At 43.2% G+C, this 20,802-nt stretch overlaps 1 protein-coding gene across 2 annotated transcripts; it reads left to right on the plus strand.

Moving 5' to 3' along the window:
- The first annotated feature begins 1,355 nt into the window (after positions 1-1,355).
- LOC143104713 (protein bicaudal D homolog 2-like) lies at positions 1,356-20,552 on the plus strand. 2 transcript variants are annotated; one of them, XM_076268963.1, is made up of 9 exons: positions 1,356-1,877; positions 11,360-11,572; positions 12,997-13,149; positions 13,465-13,908; positions 15,016-15,390; positions 16,139-16,714; positions 16,822-16,973; positions 17,222-17,597; positions 18,364-20,552. In XM_076268963.1, the coding sequence occupies exons 1-9, from the start codon at positions 1,638-1,640 to the stop codon at positions 18,364-18,366; spliced, it is 2,532 nt and encodes an 843-aa protein (XP_076125078.1). In that variant the 5' UTR covers positions 1,356-1,637; the 3' UTR covers positions 18,367-20,552. The 2 variants fall into 2 exon arrangements, with proteins under 2 accessions (XP_076125078.1, XP_076125079.1); XM_076268964.1 differs by having other exon boundaries at positions 17,222-17,507.
- Positions 20,553-20,802: the final 250 nt, after the last annotated feature.

Consider the following 20,802-nt stretch of genomic DNA (forward strand, 5'->3'; position numbering starts at 1 on the left):
CTCAACAATGGCACTTTTATCCAAAGCGAGCCACGGCAATAGTATATTTAATTGTAGTATGGCAATACTATATTCATACATGACATAGCCTAAGATTAGCCTATATTCAGCAAATATCACAAACTGCTGCTGCGCCACACAATAGAGATCATCATGACTTGGTGAACAGTGTTTTTCCCCACTTGTGTAGTCTACATGATAAGCATGTATATATATATAAATAAAAGAGTTTTAGACCCTGACTTAGGCTGACCAGCTATGATGTGACTCAACACTGGGGCAGCCGTTGCCTACTGGTTAGTGCCTTGGACTTGTAACCGGAGGGTTGCCGGTTCAAACCCCAACCAGTAGGCATGGCTGAAGTGCCCTTGAGCAAGGCACCTAACCCCTAACTGCTCTCCAAGCTCCGCTGTTGTTGCAGGCAGCTCACTGCGCTGGGATTAGTGTGTTTCACTTAAATGAACAGTGTGTATATGCAACATAAATGAGAAACTGTTTGACAAACAAACAAACAAACAAAAATGAGAGAACTGAAAACAGGACCTGGAAAATAATTGAACTCCTTTTGCAACTGCTACAGTCAGCATTTTTTTCTCCGGAGTGCCACAAATGATTTAATGTAACTTCATTGTGACTGGACACAAAGTCTTTGTACTGTGGTAATCCCAAACATGGTATTAAAATTCCTATTGCAAATGGAAAATTCATATTATGCAGAAAATCCAAGTGCCAAAATGTGCCCATGATAAGACTACTGAAATCCCCTATATCAGGGTTCTCCTTTCGTTAGGGATTTGTAAGGGCATGTCAGGTAGAGAAAGAAACCATAGAATTAGAGGGCTTCTGTGTGTGTCCTCCTCCACTAGCATGCCTATTGTGAAAGAAAACAGGAAGGCCTATGCAACAATATAATTGTAAATAATTGTATGTTCAAGAGGGCCTAATCATAGCAATCACGATTCAGTCTGGAAAACTGTTATTCAGTGGTATCAGAATAATTTTCTCTGACAAAATCAGTCTCAATGTGAGTAGGCCTATCTCCGTATTTTATCCGCAATGCACATTTGCCAACATGTTACAGGCTACCTAAAACCAGCAGAGGGCAATAGAGTTGTGGGCCTCGTCAGAATTCCTATTCAGTTTCCATCCCAGCGGTCAACAAGCCGCATAGCAAGGAGGATGACGTTGCCCAGGATTGAGACAGCCAGGGATTTGTGTATTCGTCTACAAATGGCAATGCATCACGGGAGTGGTAGTCATAGCTCCAAATACGTTCATGCATTCTGCGCAGTGTCCTTGCATGCAAGTACTGTACCTCCCAAGAATCCCCACAATCGTCTTTGGGCACTGCGTCTTTTCAGATGGATGATCTCAGCTTGAGTTCTCCACTCCCCCCGTTTCGAGCGGAAAGTGACAATAAGGGGTGGTGGAGAAAAAAATGAAGCAAAGCTAGAAAAACTAGTCTATTATCTTTTAAGTATATGCAAAACCGCGCAGCGGACAAGTTTCTAGAGGAAGAATCGGGATTTCACCGAGAGCAGCTATGGAATTCGGCTTCGGAAAAGACTGGTGGTGTTAATGCACTACAATAACGGGCAGGGTCCGTTATCGTGTCAGCTGTCTGCCGGCCGGCCAAGATGTCTGGAGATGAGGAGGAATTCCCCGACGCGAAGCTAGTCATGGAGTCCGGGCCGCAATGGCTCCGGTCAGAGATCGAGCGTTTGTCCAAGGAGTTGAGCGAGACGACCCGCGAGAAAATTCAAGCTGCGGAGTATGGCCTTGTCGTTCTCGAGGAGAAGCAGCAGCTCAAACAGCGATATGACGACCTGGAGAGCGATTACGAGTCTGCTCGACAAGAACTTGACCAGCTCAAAGAGGTAGGCAAACTTAAAGGGGAAAGGATTCTTCGATTCCAGCAATCTGTAATAGGCCTAGCCTACAGATTTTTGGGAAGCTGCGTATTGACTAACGTAATTCGTCCACGGGTAGGCCTACTTTTTGCGGTCTGAAATTACAGAGTTGGTAATGTGTCGAGAGGCCGATGGTTCGGCCTATCTGGCAACATAGTGGCACTGAAACGTCCATTGTTTGTTTTCCCCAGTCCATCACCCTGATAAACGTTACAATTTTACACACATAAGTTACTTTTAGGAACCCTAAAATCGAACCTTTCGTGAAATGTGCACGAATGCTCAAATGCAGTATTCTGTAGAGAACCACAAATCTGTGTGAATGATCGAAAGCTAGATTCGATGGAGTTAGCTTTTCAGTATTCTTCAGAGGAAAGGCAATAAAATGGCCATTATGTGTGATGGCTATGGCCCTACCACTGCAGTTTGACTGAGCTGTTGTGGTAACGCTGTAACAATTCCCAAATATTCAGGCTTATTTTAATGGCAAGCTATGCTAGCCAACCAGCCGGTGTTCTTGAAGTGTTAGCCTGGCTAAATTTGTTTAGTGGGTCGACGCTAGGCCTATACTGCCTTTATTAAGTTGTCATGCTTGTAAGATCTTCTACAGAGAACAGTCGGCATGATTAGCCTAACATTCATGTAAGTTAACCTTTACCAGATTTTTTCTGTTGCTTTTGACAGCAGGTATGATTAGGCCTAACGTTTAGGTTATGTTAAAGCTATCACTGATTCCTTGTTATTTCGTTCCATTAGTTATCCATAACATTTAGAAAATATCACATGTAAGGCTGCACTACATGGGGGAATGTCTAATTGCGATGTTCATATTGTCATTGCGATTTGATTTGCAATATTATGTTTTAAAGTTTAGCTTCAGTTCAATATTCCCAATTTCGGGCAGAGTTGCATGATTAATTGCAACCTTTGCAGTTAGCCTAGTTCAAATAGCTCTAGAAATTGCTGCATAGAAACATAAAATCAGCAGCAAAAGTATATATGACTTTAGTGTACTTATTTGAGAAGAAAATCACATTTCGTCAACGTGTTTAGTGGATGCAATTGGGAACAGACGTTGCCAAAATTAGGCTTGTGTTGTTGATCAACTAATTAACTCTAGCTCTACTATAAAGCCTTATAATTGGATACTTGGCATGCAATTCCTTGGGATCAATGTATGAAAAACACACATCCATGAGGTGCTCTTCATTAGATCCCAATCCCACTTCCATCTGGATGTCAAGCTGTAAACTGGCTGTCAACCTACTACATACTATGACAAGATTTAAAACTGAACTTCGTGAAATTTGCTTCACTATCACAACAGTCACCACAGAATAGAGGAAAGAAAATGAATGACAAGCTGATTGCCCACAATAAGTGTCTGTAAGGAAATGAATCAACATTTCTACTGACAAACCCATCAGGTCAATGTGAAATGACAGCCTGGCAGGAATGCTACATGGCGAAATGTAATAATGTATCTAGCCAAAGTTAATGATATAATTTCAGAGAATCCAAGTGTGCCTCCCTTGTTTTTGGCCACTCCACATAAGTTGCTGAAGTGATTAGGTCACCTGATTTGATGCATAGACCATTAGCCATGACCTTGAGCTCTCAGTCACTGGACGGTGTACAAACAGTTCAGTGTTCAACAAATTTGAATTTGAATTTGGCGCCACTAGGTGTGTTTGTTCTTAGCAGAAATATGCAGAAGAGCAACTTCTGTGTATGACCTACAGAGCCAGTGGCTTTCTCACGCATACTTTCTTACCCTCTTTCTCACTGTTGTCCTTGTTCTTAAACTCTCTGGAACAATTGTAGACACCCCAGTCAAAGTGTTGGGGGCTCCAAACTCCTCAGCTCTTAATGGTACTACATCAAGAGGCAAATCCCCCAGTAAGCGGATATGTGGTTGTCATTCTAAAAAAAGATGTCCAGTCTGGAAGTGCGCCCATGAGTGCCTATATGTCAAGCAGTAGGGGATTGTGGGGAATGTATTTCCAATTAAACAGGATGTTTATGCACCAGTATGAAAAAACTCATGGGAGACAAACAATGTTCATGGGAGACAAACAATGAATCTCTGGCTAAATGTTTCAGTTCTCCATGAGAAGTTGATTGTCTCGAACCTTTAACACACCATGTAAAAAATCCAGTTTGGGGAGTTTGAGATTTTCAAGAATTTTCAGGCCTGACAGATGCAGATTATTTAATTAAATACTGTCCCCTTATGGCCTACATTTGGAGTTCTCTGAAGGTTTTCTTTTATTTGAAAGATATCCTAAAATCTCTAAACAACCAATAACTTATAAGTCCTAGCTTACATCCTACACCATTAGGCTAAGGGCACATTTGACAAGGGACCTTTTGAAGCACTTAAATTTGATGCAGTACTAAACTGCCTTGATTTTTCTGCTACTTGTTTGTTTACATTCATCGCCGGTCACCCATACATAGATTGCTGGTAAGTGAACAAAGGTTCACTGGACAAGCTCAAACTCACTAAACACATCCCAGCAGGGCACAGGCTCAGACATGGGATCAGACATGCGGACAAAGGTGGGGACTAATCTCCTCAGCCCAAGAGTCGGACTCACTTGCTCTCTTCAAAGAATCGAATTGGAGTGCCTTAGCATCCGTAAAGACACTGGAGTGAAACTGTGCTAATCTCAGTCATGGTTGCAGTTGCACCCAGAGTGGTTTCATGCAAGCAGGAAGTTTCTGCACATCTGCGCAAGACATCAGTTACTGTGTCGAGGAGTGGCATTTGATCTTGTCTATTGGGAATGTTGAAGTGGGAGTTGGGTGGAACGGCTCTGTACTAAAGGGGACGGTTAGCACAAAAACAGAGTTCTGCTTATAACTTCTTCTCCACAAAACAATTGCAGCTGCTCCAAACATCAATGGCCTAGTGAGAGGTATTTTGTGGCAGTCAAAGCACAGCATATCCTACAAAGGAAGACATTTAGAGATTTAATTTCAAGCGTAATTTAAATATTAAATCTCTGAATATCTTCCTAATATACAGTTGAGCCTAGGACTGTTACTATTATCTATTATTTGAACTGAAACAGTCAATAGTTACATCGGAAAAGAGGTTTTTGTTTGTTTTGGAGCACCTGGGTGCTCCACAACATGGGCCAATTCTTTTTTGCAGATCCTGCATCCTTGATGCAGATTTCTGATGTCAAATAAGTCCTTGGTATGTACTGATCCAGTATGTGCATATGGCTCAATAGATATAAAAATGAAGGAACCCCAACCCCAGTGCATCTATCTATCTATCTATCTATCTATCTATCTAAAATTCTGTGTTTTTGTATTTTGAAAATACTCAAAATACTTTTTTCAATGGGGCATGGAACACTTTCTAAATCAGCTTTTTATCCCAAACATTTCCTGTAGGCCCTGTTAACGGAATAGAGCCCCTCAGTCAAATAACATAGGTTATGTTATGAGATATGTCTTAATAGGGCCCCTCAATCATATGACATAGGTTATATTATTCACCCTGATATCTAAATGGGGCCCCTCATTCAAATAACACGGGTCACGCTATATGTGATAATCATGCTTTGTAATTGCCATCTTTTTTCACAGCAAGATGCCTTAAATGTGTTGATGGTTATATTATAAGTCTCAATCTGTCATTTATTTGCACAAAACTTGCCAGAAGTCATAATTTAAGGGGTTATTGCCTTTTAGCACACCCAACTGCAACCCAGCTAGAGAATAAAATGGACGCCTATTTTTTCCACTTCATGTGAGTGGTTTTGTGCAGAAATACAAGGCCAGTTGATAGTCATAATTTGTGTTTAAAAGGGGAAGTATAGGGCTACATAAATGTGTGCTATAATGTAGCAGAACTAGGGTGACCACCAACCAGACACTGAAAAGGAGGAAAAGTTATCTATAAAGTGAGGACAAATTGGTGACCACCAACCAGACACTGAAAAGGAGGAAAAGTTATCTATAAAGTGAGGACAAATTGGCCAAAATGAGGACACCCCCCAATGTTTAGCTCGATTGTTAGCACGCTTGACTCTTGAATCCAAGATGCTGCTCTTTGTGGGTTCGAGTCTGAGCGTGTGCATGGCTGAGCCGTGCAAATCAGCACAAGGCATTGGTGCCATGACCCAGATCAGGAGTGAGGTTTAGACATGAACAAGTAATTTGTGTTGAAAAGGTGTTGAAAAAGTAGCAGAAATAGCACCACAACACAAATCTTTGGGCCATTTGCTCAATCCAGCACAACCTTGCAGCAAGTGCTGCTTGCTATCTGTAAGCCCTGTCTTTTTTATTTAATGTATTTGTAAGCTCTGTCTTTTTTATTCAATGTATTTCATTTTTGAGTTTTTTAATTTGAAGTAATCCAAAAGTATACAGATTACTTTACATTATTTTTGTAATCCAATGGATTACGTTACTGATGACAAAAATTGGTGTGTAGTCTGTGCTCTGTAATGGATTACATTTCAGTAATCTGACCCAACACTGACTACAATTTACAAACAAGAATGCCATGGATTATGTATCTATTAAGAGAAAACATAATGGGGTTAAGATTCCCAGAGAGTGAGATCTCTCCTTCGTCAAGCGTATTTATCCACGTCATAATTGAGCTCAGTTTAACATCAGTATGAGATTTTTGTCATTTTCTCATACTTTGTCATTTCAGCTCCTGACAAAAAACCCAACTCTCAACTTTATCTCAACATCTTTGAGATGTTACCATCTCAATCAGATAAACAGGTCAGATCTCAATAACAGCTGCATTTTGTTTTCTTGTGAGACAAAAGACATTCTCCAGACAAGAACATTTCCTCTGTGTAGGAAGGAGGAGTGACGATTTTACTTGCTTGTAGGCTACATTTTAATTTGAATCTCAGAGGTTGTTGTGATAGCATAGTGTCATATATGTCCTGTGCATAATTTCTGCTACACTCAGGGTGATGGTCAGAAAGCCATTACAGAAAAATGGAGGCATGTTTACAAAAATAAGGTGTTACATACATATAGTCTGAGAGAGCAGTAGTGTATATTTTTAATTAGAATGTTATATGTTATATTGTATGGTGTAAGATGTTTGATCGTAAATTCAGGTGACAGTGTTTGTCCTCTATGTTTGAGCTCTAGAACTTGTGCGTAGCCTGGATGGCTGGTGGGAATGACTGCTATTTTATCTTCCCTTGACATGACTACATTCCGTCAGAAGATAACAACAGTAGATGCTCATTATGACATAGACTAGCTCACATAATGGCAAATTGTTGTATATTGTTGCTTTAATGTAATTGATATTTAGTGATTCAAAAGAGAGGACAAGTTTCAGTTAATTTGAGATAAAGTTTATTTTTTGGATTACTCAGTCTACTGTAGTGAAGATGGTGATGCATTGAGAAGAATCATAACATTAATTATGACACTACTTCTTGTGCAGCCTGAGCTAATTAATAAATGAAAAGTCCATACAGTGTTTCTTAGAATCGTGCAACATGGAACAGTATCATAAACCATACTAGTTATTCTACCACCTTGTAGTTGAGCGCCAGGTTGCTCTTTCAAAGCCATAGGTTCAGTTCTAATACTGACAACTTGTACTACATGATGGCTTGGAGATGATCAAATCTTAATTTATCACATGCCAAGGTAAAGAATGTCTAAAGATCTTTGGCAGCACACATGCTGTTGTTGAGTTGGAATATACAGGGATGAGTGAGTCCTGCCTTTTTCCATTGCTTGTTGGCAGAGATGTGTTTTTGTTTACAGGATTGTGTTTAACATGGGGCCATGCACTGGAAGTGCTGAGGTCATAGCTTAACTTGGTCAACTAGCCAACTGATTCAGGCAGACCAGGTTTGCTGCTGCCAGCTGCCCTTTGTGCCTGTCATAGTTGTGCAAGATGAATGATGGGTCCTTATTCCACCATGTCTGCTTAAGAAGTCTGTCAAGCATAGTCTAGCAGGGGTGGGCAACTAATTTCCCCAAGGGGCCACATGACAAACTGGGACTGTTGAGGAGGGCCGGACCCAAAATACCGAACTCAAGTCTGAACTCAATTCTGTCCAATTCTATTCTGTTCTTGTATAACATTAAGTAAATCATATGGTTTTGTTTACTACTCGTAAGAACAGATGAAAATGTGAGGGAGACCAAGGAAAAACAGCAATAGGCTATTTATTCTATGTCCAGTATTTAATCCTCATTCTCAAAAATGATTTTTTGACTTTTTTTTTCAGTTTTCAAAGACTGATATAAAAAAGTACTACAATATCTATATAATTAGGGTAGGCCATGAAAATGTGAAGGATTCACACAACCATAGGCCTGTGCCACCATTTTATCAACACTCAGCAATATTTCATCATTAAATCATTACCATCATTAAATTAACTCTATGCAGAATTAGACTATGAAAATGTGGAGCAGACAATAGTAGGCTGTCATTAGTTAATCAACATGCACAAAGAAAACTATTTTAAAAATGTAGGCTATGTTTTTGCTTTAACTTTATTTACTTACATGCCCAACCGCCCACTGCGGTCTTCTGGTGAGCGTATGTTGTGTCGACCAGTCATAAAAACTGGGTCTAATTCCAGACTCTTTTCTTCAGTGGTTCCATGTTGGTGGAATGAACTGCCCAGTGCTCTCCGTTCCTGTGGTAGTTTTGGGTCGTTTAAGAGGGGTCTAAAGACATTCCTATTCAATATATACTTAGTTGTTTAAGCGCTTATGTGTTATGGTTTATATAATGTTGTTTTTATTTTAATTGGGCTGTTAATTAATTTGACATTATTGTTTATTATTGATATTCTCCTTAATGTAGTCTTAGCATGTTATTGTTTTTATATTATTGATTGAATTGACATTATTGTTTTATTATTGCCTTTCCCCTTTTTTACATTGCTTTTTTTATTAGGCTATTGATTGAATTGATATTATTGTGTACTACAACTATTCTCCTTACTATATTTGACCTAGATTTTAATCTGTTCCCTGTTCATTTTTAAATATTATTATGTTGTTTTGTATTTATATGTCGCTTTGGACAAAGGCGTCTGCTAAATCCATAACCATAACCATAACCATAACTTTATGCACAAAACTGTGATTGGTCAACTCGCCCTGTGTGTTGAGCCGGCTGCTTCAAGCAACCTGTGGGTAGTAGCATCATACTAGTTCACTAACATAAGCTTTGCAAATAAACTCAGACATATTTTGGTTACAGTGACGGGGTTATCCGAATGTAAACTGTCTATCTGCCAGTAACGTTTTGAAATTAACACTTCGTATCACCAACAAATAGCAGGAGTTCGTTCTGACAACATTTGCGGTGGTGAGCGACGCAGACATAAGAGACACAAAACTTTGAAAGGTTTACGCCGACTTAAAGGCAACTGCATTGTGTCGACGCAGAAACATAAATTCTATTCACCAGCACATCAGTGAGGGTGTTTACATCGTATGCATCCACGCACAAATGTATGGGCGTACAAATAGCAGTCGCTTTCAAAATAAAAGCAACGATATTGATTTGCGTGCATTATCTCTATGCTAGGCTCTTGACTACTGTTCTTTCACGGACCTTACGTGGGCCGGTCAGGGAAAGCCCACGGGCCGGATGTGGCCCGCGGGCCGTATGTTGCCCATGTATGGTCTAGTGTTACTACCAGATGAGTTAGTTTGTGGCTGTGATCACCAAGAATTCTTCAATGGCTGAGGTCTCCAAGTTGTTTATAGGCCCTGAATATAGCAGTCCTTTTTAAGCTTTTGAATATAAGAGTGACAATAAGCTTGTAGTGAGTGCTACAACCTATCTTCCCAGCTGGTAGAGTATGACACTGGCAAAGCCATTGTCACAAGTCCGGAGATACATGAGCTCAATCAATAATGCCTTCATTCCTGGTTTGTCATTGTTGCACTTGGATAAAAAAAAAAGCTTAAACTTTTAAAAAAAAAGTAGGATTCAGAAGGTCTTTCTCAGTTATGGTGTGCTTGCCATATGTGAACTATGTGTAGCTTTCATCAGTCGTGATCTTTTGTGGTGGACCTTCATGTATGATCCCTATAAAGTGATTGCTGATCTTGGTGCGATTGTCAGAGGAGCCTTCTCACTTGTAAGAAAACTGGGGACAGCTGGGGTGGCCGCAACCAGAGGATCTGTGAGGGGCGGAATCCGGCTCAGGTTGAAGAGGAGGTGTGGTGTCATGGCAACCAAGATGCCCCATATGGCGGCAGCCCAGAGCAAGTCAGTAGAGCAGCTGGCTGGCCATCAGTACGCAGGGATCAACCCCGGCTCAGGTCACTCCACCGGCCTGTGCGGCTAAGACCGAAGAAGCGGCCATTTCTTTATTGTGTGCTTATGTCCTCAGTGTACAGTAAAGCGCTTTGTGTTGCACTGTGAAAGGAAAAATCACTCCCTCACTTCACTCTTCTGTACATCAGGCCTTTTTTTTTTTCGCTTTCTTGTTGCCCACAAGAAAATGTGTTTTCTCTCTAAACTCAATGGAATTAATTGTATTTATTTCAAAGTCTTAGCTCTGTTTACTTTGAATGCCAATGTCTAAATGCACATATTGAGTTACGGGAATAGGATGACAATTAGACTAGTATTTTTGGCCTTCTTTAATCCTGATGCCCTTGCTCTCTCATTCTTTCCCTTTGTCTGTTAGGCCTGTTGTATTCTCAGTGCCTTTGTAATCATGGATTAGTGTGTGTGATAATTGTATTTCCAAAGATTCAGCCAACCCCTTTGTATATCCACATGGCAATGACTCCATGATCCTTTGTACCTGTGGGCCATGTCCCAGTTAACCCTACGAAACACCAGAGCTATGGCATACATAAGAATTCCTAAAGGGCAACCTCCTTTATTCTGGACATTGTGATATATTTGTATTTCCTGCTGAATGCAGAGAAGTCGTTCCAGAGGATTTTCAGTGTCTTGATAAATAGAAGCTTCATTGTTATTCCAGAATCTGGTTCAATTGTAGCTCTGTTCACTGAAACGTAAAGGACCGAAAGAAAAGTGACAAAGACGGGAAAAAACACTGTTTGTCAAGCTATGTTTTGTGTGCTTGTCTGTGCTCTATTCAGAGACCTAAGTCGGCAGTTGAGGGGGACAAAGGCTAAGAAGTAGGTGATGGAATTAGAGGGAAAAGAACTGTGTGACTTCACTCACTCAGTGCAGTTTGATTTTAACAAGCAGGTCACTCGTCTGTTAAAATTTCAACTTGTACGTGGTTCATTGTACCTTTTACTTGTAAATGAATGTTACATTGGTCTTAACTTCTTTCACCACATAACATTTTGTTTGTGTTTTCCATAGACCATTATGCTATATTCTACTCAGCACCCACCTCCCATTGTTGTCGCTGCTTAGCTCCTCTCTAAACATAATGGCACATCTAAAAAAGGTTTTTATTGTCCTGCTCCGTCTTTCCCAGGCCTTTGGACAAGCCTACTCGGCCCACAGGAAGGTGGCAGCGGACGGGGAAAGCCGCGAGGAATCGCTGATCTTGGAGTCGGCCTCCAAAGAGGCATACTACGAGCAACGTGTCCAGGAGCTGCAGAACGAGCTGAGACAGACCAAGAATGACCTGAGCAACACCCGCTCGGAGAATGAGAGACTGGCCAGCATGGCCCTGGAGCTCCGGGAGGTGAGAAAGGGCAAATGCTTTGGACATTTTTTGGAAATCCTGGAAATTCTCCTTTAGGAACATGGTTCTTGAAGTATTCAATATACAAATGATTAATTATTTTAGCATTGTAACACTGATCCTGGATTACAGATAACTCATAAGTCGGAAGATGGACTTTATCCGAGTCCGTAGGTATATCAGCTTTGAGTGGTGTTCCATTGTAGCCTACTTATTTTCTGGTAGGAAATTGGAACGTTATTTGGACATTTCAAGTTGGAAATACCATGCTGTTTGGAACGCAGCATAAATTGAAATATAAGTATATAAAACTGTAGTACCATACCATCATAGACTGTCCAAAAGATGAGTCATTGTAACCTAATGATGTCATACATTCCTTTGGAATTAATGATTCATGATTGTCCTCATAAATGTTAAGGGAATCATGAGATTGACCATTATTTCCTTGGTTGAATTCATTCTGTTGTTTCACCATACCTACCCAAAGAAATCAGATTGAACCCTGTTCTGTAAGTCAATGACCATTCCAATCACCCGCCAGTGACCAGGTATCTTACTTTTTTGAGATGGACTGGGATTCTGAGAACCTCAGTGAACGTTTGATCTTCTGCTCCTGTCTATATAAGACTGTGTCTCTGTAGGGCAGTTTTAGTCATAGGTAAATGTAATCTCTACAAGTATGACTGTGGCCAAGGAAGGGATGAGAATGTGAACAGGAGGAAATGAAACTTCTGTTAACATTATGAAATTCTATTTATTTCTCTTCATAAAGAGGAACCTCTGCTGAGAGTAAATGGTCTTAGGGGCATTCCGTGGTGAGATCAGCCTCATCAGTCATTTCTATTTCCGCTGATTCATTGTTGATGACCTTTAATGTAGACGGAAAGACTGGGCTGTGCATGACAAAATCAGAGTCAATCGCTCTCATAGATCTAGGAAGTACTAGGGTTCTTCTTCATCTTTGAGAGAACCATATTCCATGAAAATCCTGTTGAATATGCTTTATAGCAGTGTTATTGTGAAAATCATCCTTTTCCTCATAACCTGTGTTAACTTTTGTTGTTAAACGTAAATGTTTTAGCTGTATGCCATTGCCTTTTGGGAAATTATGAATGATGCATTGCTGACTATTCTCCGATGATAGATGATAAGGGATGTCTGGGGCACAGTTTTTGCCTTTTACGAATAAACTTCAAATAACTATGCTGACCTTAAATAGGCTGACACAATTATGTCACCCAGCCAATCACGAGGACTTTAGCTGAAACTTTCTCAACAAAAAAAAAACAGATCTGGTGAAGACCAATGAGTCAGGTTTTTTTGTCACATTACCAAACATACTGAATCATTACCATCAACAGGGGCATCATGTTTTTATTTCTGTGAAAGCTGAAGCGCTGATTTGAGCTGTCTGTCTGCAGAGTAACGAGATGGTGGAGCTCCAGAGGGCTCGTCTTCGCGATGACGTTCGGGAGTATAAAATCCGCGAGGCCCGGCTGCTGCAGGACTACACCGAGCTCGAGGAGGAGAACATCACCCTCCAGAAACAAGTCTCTCTGCTCAAGCAAGGCCAGGTGAGTCCCTCTAACCCAGTAGTCTAGTCACCTGGAGCCCCGCTCTGGTTACCTGGAGCATAGATATTAGAAAGCTAGATACTGCAGTCCGTGTGACTGATTTCCAGTCGGTCACATGCTTCTCCACTGGCCTCCAGTGATTGTTGCCCCCATCAAGATGGCGTCGCTATTTACGTACGTTCTGGAGCTCAATGCGGTATCTAGCTTTCTGATATCTGACCTGGAGTATGTCTGCCTGTACCTGCACTCACACCTGTCTCTTTGCTCCATCTCTTGCTCCTTCTGCTCCCTCTGGCGTGTGCTGCTGGTCCGCAGGTGGAGTTTGAGGGGGTCAAGCATGAGCTGCGGCGTCTGGAGGAGGAGGGTCAGTACCTGAACAGCCAGCTGGAGGAGGCGCTGCGCCTGCGGGAGATCTGCGAGCGGCAGCTGGCCGAGGCCCTGGAGACGCTCAAGACGGAGCGCGAGCAGAAGGCCGCCCTGCGCAAGGAGCTGACGCAGCACATGACGCTGGGCGACTCGCTGCTCGCCGTCTCGCTGGACGGCCTCAAGCTGAACGCCGACGAGCCCAACAACGACGACGACGTCATCCGCACCTTTGAGAACGGCCTGGCCAAGATGACCGAAGCGCAAGCCCTCGACAACCGCGCGTCCACGCCCAAGAAGTCCGATAACTTCCGTCCAGCCCCCAGCCTGGTGGATGACCTGCTGAGTGAGCTCAACATCTCCGAGATCCAGAAACTCAAACAACAACTGCTCCAGGTAACTGTCCCAATCGCCTGTGCTGTAGCTTACTTACAGTTAGGGGTGTCACGATTCTCCAAATCCTCGATTCGATGCAATTTTCGATTTTAAAGTCACGATTCGATTTCGATTTTCGATCTTTTTTTCAACATTACTATTAATGCATTACTTATATGTTATTTACTCTTTTTGGCCTTTTCCTTTTCTGTTTCGGGGGGGCTTTTATTTTGAAACCGCTTTTTATTTTGAAACCGTTCCAACCGCGAGGTTGTAATGTAAACAGAACCAACATTAGGCTAAAACAGAGACGTGAACATAGTGAAATGAAACAACACAGAATTATAATTTGATCGTTTCAGCACACTTTGACGAGACCCAAGGTTAGTGTTCATGGATACTTATCAATGTGCATTTTAAGCCTTAAAGTAACTTTGGACTGTAACTAGATCATCTTTTCACTTGCTAAGTTGAGTAGGGTAAGTTAGTTTTAATTGACGTGAATGAACGAGTACTTCCACACCGGTGATTTCAAAGTAGCAAGAGGGGCTTTGATTTCGGTAGGTTGATGTGTATATTTTAACTGGCTGCAGCCTACAATTAGAGGAATGTTGATGCTGCAGTTCAGCACGTGCGTTTGTGCGTCTTGGCATACATGCTGGATGTGACATTGGGGGTGTGGCTGCATCGTCGATTCTACTTTTAAATTCGAAGTTCGAGATTGAGATGTAATTTCGAACGATTTCGATATAAAATCGAAATCGTGACACCCTTACTTACAGTAGACACATTCATTCAGTGAGCAGGTGCACGCTGTGGAAGAGCGTGACGCTTGATTCTGTGTCCTTGTATAGAGATTGAGAATGTGTTGTCATCATGGCATTTTCCCATTGGTGAACGCAAAGCATTTTGGGGATCCGCGGCAATCCATGCCCATGTAAACCAATGTAAACGGCCAAACGTACCTATAATCTTGGTCACGTGTCTTAGCAATCTCTATAGTTCTCATCTGAGGTGTGGCACTTCTACTCTTCCTCCTTTTCATTGTATTAGAATTGCGAGCAGTTATCTTGTAGACAAGTTCTGTCCTGCTTCTGTTGTCTAATGCTGGTTCTGGTTCTGTTGCAGGTGGAGCGTGAGAAAGTGGCCCTGCTCTCCACACTGCAGGACAGCCAGAAGCAGCTGGAGCAGGCCCGCGGGTCGCTGGCTGAGCAACAGGAGGCCAACGGCCGCCTCAACCAGGACCTGGGGGCCATGCGGCGACTGCAGGCCAGCAAGGAGCGCCACTCGGCCCTGGACAGCGAGCGTGAGCGGGACAGCCGCGAGGACGGCGACGGGGATTATTACGAGCTGGACATCAACGGACCGGAGATCCTGCGCTGCAAGTACGAGGTGGCGGTGAACGAGGCTGGCGAGCTGAGGGCCGAGCTGAAGGGCCTGAAGGAGGAACAGCAAGAGCAGACCACTCATTACCAGCAGGAGCGGTCACGCCTGGAGTCCCAGGTGCGTATCGGAGCTTCATTGGGAATACTGCTGCCCATGTTGTCCTGCTCAGCAGTATAGACCCTTTCAAGAGAGTTCCATTATCAGCATCATAGTTGGCCCCTCAAGGCTTCCGTTTTAACATTCCATCTTAATGCAGAGGAAGTAGATTGGGAACCAAATAGAACGTTCAAGCATTGTTTTTGTTTTTATTGTTGAAAGGGTCTATAATTATAAGCCATAGGCAACAAACAGCTGAAAGAAACGTTCAAGCTGATAATACATGGGGGAACTTTTTGAGCGATGTTGCTTGGCAATATTCGCCATTGTGGTCCTGGCATGTTCCCATTGATATTGGGCAACAGATTATTTTCTAGAGAACTTTAATCATCAGTAGGCAATTGTCAAATCATCCAATCAGAATAAAAGGAATTGGTTATGTGGTTGCCCAGCAACATTGCTCAAAAATTTGCCCCATGCGTCATCACCTTTACTGTCTGTGTCTGGATAAAAAAAATGTTTACCCACAGATTTTCATGTTTGTCAAAATAATCAGGATGACAAATGTGTTACCTTCTGTCAGATGACAAATGAAACTGTGAGACATAATAGTAAACGGTTGTTACACATGTCAGTAGAAACTACGTACAGTAGAAACATCGGATTTTCTTTTCTGTAGAAAATGGAATATACAGTAAAAGATGTTTAGCGATTTTTAACTTACAAGCTTACGTGTGTGTGTGTGTGTGTGTGTGCGTGCGCGCGTCAGGTGCGTGATCTGAGCGGTCAGCTGGCCTCCCTGGAGAGCGTTAGCCGCGAGGAGCGTCAGCGCGCCACCCGGCTGGAGAAGGAGCTGCGGGAGACCAGCGCGGTGGCGGGCGAGTCCCAGGGCAGCCTGAGCGTGGCCCAGGACGAGCTGGTGGCCTTCAGCGAGGAGCTGGCCAACCTGTACCACCACGTCTGCATGTGCAACAACGAAACCCCCCAGCGCGTCATGCTGGACTTCTACAAGGAGGGCAAGGCCGGCCCAGGCCAAGTCCCCAACGGCCGAGACACAATCACCTCGCCACCGCCCCTCACCCTCGCTATGGACGACACCCGCAAGGAGCCCATGGACATCTACAACTTGGTGGCCATCATCCGCGACCAGATCCGCCACCTGCAGCAGGCCGTGGACCGCACCACCGAACTGTCCCGTCAGAGGGTGGCTTCGCTGGAGCTCTCCGCCGTGCCTGATAAGGACAAGGAGGCCTGCATGGAGGAGATCCTCAAGCTCAAGTCCCTGCTCAGCACCAAGCGGGAGCAGATCGCCACCCTGAGGACCGTCCTCAAGGCCAACAAACAGGTACGCTCCAATAGACATCCCTCCTGTGTGCTCTCTCTCTACGCGTCTCTCAGGATCCTGACCTTGAGTGACCACTCCTGAGTCCCATTCTCCCTTTGTGTGTCTAGACAGCCGAGGTGGCTCTGGCCAATCTGAAGAGCAAGTACGACAATGAGAAGGCCATGGTGACGGAGACCATGATGAAGCTGAGGAACGAGCTCAAGGCCCTGAAGGAGGATGCCGCCACCTTCTCCTCTCTGCGCGCTATGTTTGCCACACGGTACGATGCCTCCCAGCACACCAGCAGATGAACAGACACATACACATACACACAACTGCACTTACACTCACTGCCATTATGCGTCTATATATGAAAATGCACAGCCTTAGATGGCTGCACAGTACAGTACATTGTCTCATTTGAATTGTTCCCTCTTCAATTCTTTGTTTGTAACACTTGACCAACCCCCCGTCCCCCCCCCCTCCTCTCTTCCTGTCTCTCCTCTCCTTTTGTTCCGCAATCCTCAGCTGTGACGAGTACGTGACCCAGTTGGACGACATGCAGCGGCAGCTGGCCGCCGCCGAGGACGAGAAGAAGACGCTGAACTCGCTGCTGCGCATGGCCATCCAGCAGAAGCTGGCGCTGACCCAGCGGCTGGAGGACCTGGAGTTTGACCACGAGCAGGCGCGCCGCACCAGCGGGGGAGGCGGAGGAGGGGGGGCCGGCGGCCTGTCCAAGACCACCTCCTCCGGCCGCAGGAGAGGCGCCACCTCCTCCACCTCCTCCGCCCACTCCGCCCACTCCAGCCCCCATGTAAGTCCCCGGCTGACCTGCAGGGGTCGCCAGCAGCCCCGCGCCGTCATGGGAGCACCCATGGTCTTCTGCAGCGAGAAATATAAGATCGTATGTGACCCCTGAGCCATGTCCCCTACCCCCACCCCCACCCCCAAAACCTCACCATCACTACCACCCCAAAACCTCACCATCACTACCACCACTCATCTGCCTGCCTGCTTCATTGCACCCCCATAACCTACATCTGCTTCACCCCCAAGCTAATGATCACCTCTCTAGGCCAGGCTGACAAAAGGCCTGGCAGGAGACCGCTGCATGCAGGGACACACCGAGATATGTGGCTTCACCCTGGAATGACCATTTGTTTAACACGGCTGCAGATGAATGCATGTCCACGCCGGTCTCTACCTGTGGTTAATGCTGTAGCCCCCCCCTCCAGTTCTTATACATCACCCCACTGTCTTCAAAGCAGGACTATGTGCGCTGTTTTGGTCTTTCATGCTGAGCTGTCCTCAGCATTGCTGTTGTCAAGCCTCTGTGTGTGTGTGTGTGTGTGTGGGAGGGAGGGGGGTGAGGTTGGGGCATCTCTTTTTTTCCATGTTATGTGTATTAACATTGCTCTCTAAATTCATCCCTCCATCTGTCACTCATATGTAGCTTCTTAAAACGGCTTGCATGCTGAAATAGCCCTTCCTGGTGAGTCGGCATTGTCATACTTTAAAGTCCCACTCACTCATGTAACCTCTCATATGCACGCTCAGTCCTCTCCTGTCCTCAGTGAGACTCTCGCTGTCTTGGTTGTACACTACTGTGAATAATAATAATCTGGTTAGCTCAGTTGTTGACCCTGTGTGTTTATCTTTTGGTTTTGCAGTAACGTAGTTGAGCTGGATGTTGTGATTTCCCTGATGGTGATCCCCTGATTCCTGCCGACGCTTCCTACAGTAGAGCCTCCCTGTGACATTATAGCTCCCGAGCGTTCTGATTGCTCCACCAAAATATGCACAGCACCGACACACTCGCATTGATAAAGATGCATATGACACTCTCACACACACACACACACACACACAGACAAACAGACAGACAGGCATAGCCTAGTATTTACAGTATCCCTAATCCTAAATGAACTCCTTAGCTGTGTCGATGCAGTTTCCTTATAGTAAGTCAGTTGGAAACTGGGGCTCAAGGTACATTGGAAAGTCCACCCTAATTTCCAACCCTGAGCCGACTTGCTCTCCATGTGTGCATTATTCACATTCATTTGTTTTTGTTCTGTTACATATTTTGTTTTTGCATCTTTCCTCAAATTGCACTTTCTCGTGTACACTTGCCCCTCAAGCAACTCCCGCCTATGCAAGATATACCACATGGCTCACTATATTTCAAATTGATCACACTTAAATAAGTGGGGATGACACTAATTGCAAAAACTGTTCTGACGTGCTTCAGTGCCCAAAGCATCTGCAGAGTGCACTTAGGAAGTCTGGACTTAATCTATTGGCCTTAAATTGAGCTTATGTGGATCCCCCTGCTCAATGACGGGGGTTTGGCTAATAGCCGTGGGTTGTGGATGGGCAGTGTATTCCTGTTGATATGCTCGTGATGAGTCTTTGAGCTTTGTTTTTGTTTGTCATATGTAATAGGAACTGTTTTTTTATTTCATTAATATATGTATGGTTGTATGGTGTTTCAATAACATTTTGCATGTTTAACTGCCATGTTATGAACAGAATCCAGGGAGAGCAAACAAAAAAGTATGTATTTATGACACTTCGTGTTAACCTGTATCCAAGTTTAATCTAGCAATGTCTACCTTTGGACTCTGGGGTCAGCCTATTGAAAGAATGAACGGATGGAACAATTTTACCGGAAGCACAACCGCAAGATTCCACGCCGGAATTACATAATATAGTTATATTTTTGTTTGTTTTCTTTCTTTTTTGCTTCCTCTCCTCTTCTGTCTCAGTAGTACGCCATGAGTGCCTTTTATTTCTTCAGAAATAAGTTAGTTTTTTTTCTTTAACCAGAGAGCAAAAACCACCCGTTTTTGTGAGGTAGTTTTACTGGAGTATTGAGGTGATGGATATTTGTATTGAACTCTACCTATCCCCTCCTGCTAGCATGCATGTGCTGCTGCGGCTTCAGGATATCTGTGGTAAACCTTATTTATGCTATTGTTTGAAAGCTAAGCTAACGTGACTTGTGAGGAAAACAAGTGACCCAGTGTGGATTAGAGCAATTACTGCAAAAGAAGGTGTAACTGCAAGCATTTACTGAGTGTCTTGTAACCTTTGTATTTGGATGGTCTGGTGATGTGTATAGCAGTACTGAGGAGACAAGTAGTTTCTTTTCCTTTTTAATGTTTTTAATATAATCGTTTTATATGTGGTAAAGAGTATTGGAAAAAAAACAGATCAATGGAAAAACAAGTCCTCTCTCAACAAGTCTGTTGTGCCATTTCATACCTTCAGTTTGTTGAGGCATTGAAATGTTTCAATATTATCAGGGGGTTCACATTAATATATAATATATATAATAAGAATTATATATGTTATATAAACAAGAAATTTAAGTGCAATTTAACTGCTGTATCAGGTGTCTAATTCAATGTACTCTATTGCTTGAAGCATAGTGGGAATTAATTGGCCTATTATTGAGGGATAGCTGTGCCCATTTTTATACTGCAATATTTTGTCACAGTTTTATATCTTTATATGGAATAACTTCACCTGTCTGATCATATTTATTGATAACAATATTAAGCAGCTCAGTGTTATTAATGTGCATTATGATTAGTGGCATGGTTAATGCCAGTCTCTTCAAAAGCACCTGGTGGTTGCAGGTGTCCTACATTTGAGGCCTATCTGGTAGGAGCACACCATTTGACTATGGCTTTGTCTGTAGTGACATGTCATGACATTTATTGATGGTTTCACTGCGTTTCCCCTGGGGAGACCATCACGTGTCACCATTTGTACTAAGAGGACTTCTAGCTTGTGTAAGCTCTTGTGTGTTAAGGTGCTCATTATTCTGGCCAAATAAACATGGTTGAAAACTGAACTTGTTTGAACTTGTTTGTCTTGTCTGTGGAGAAATTTGACCTAAACCAAGCTGGTGTTTGGTTGTCAGTGTGGAGAGGTTTTTCAAGTGTGTAACCTGCGATGGAATTAATTAACTTAAATTGGTAAATACAACTCATAGTTTAAGTACAGCAAACTTATATTTATTTTAAAGGTTTTGCTGTTTTCTATTCAACAACTCTACTCTGTTTTTTTACACTGAGCTGTTATTATTCTATTATTTGTAAGTA

Source organism: Alosa pseudoharengus, unplaced genomic scaffold (genome assembly GCF_046254945.1).
Source record: "Alosa pseudoharengus isolate Yale_2024_CS ecotype anadromous, Long Island Sound unplaced genomic scaffold, YU_APseudo_1.1 YU_APseudo_1.1_scf_5, whole genome shotgun sequence".
NCBI classification, from domain to species: Eukaryota; Metazoa; Chordata; class Actinopteri; order Clupeiformes; family Clupeidae; genus Alosa; species Alosa pseudoharengus.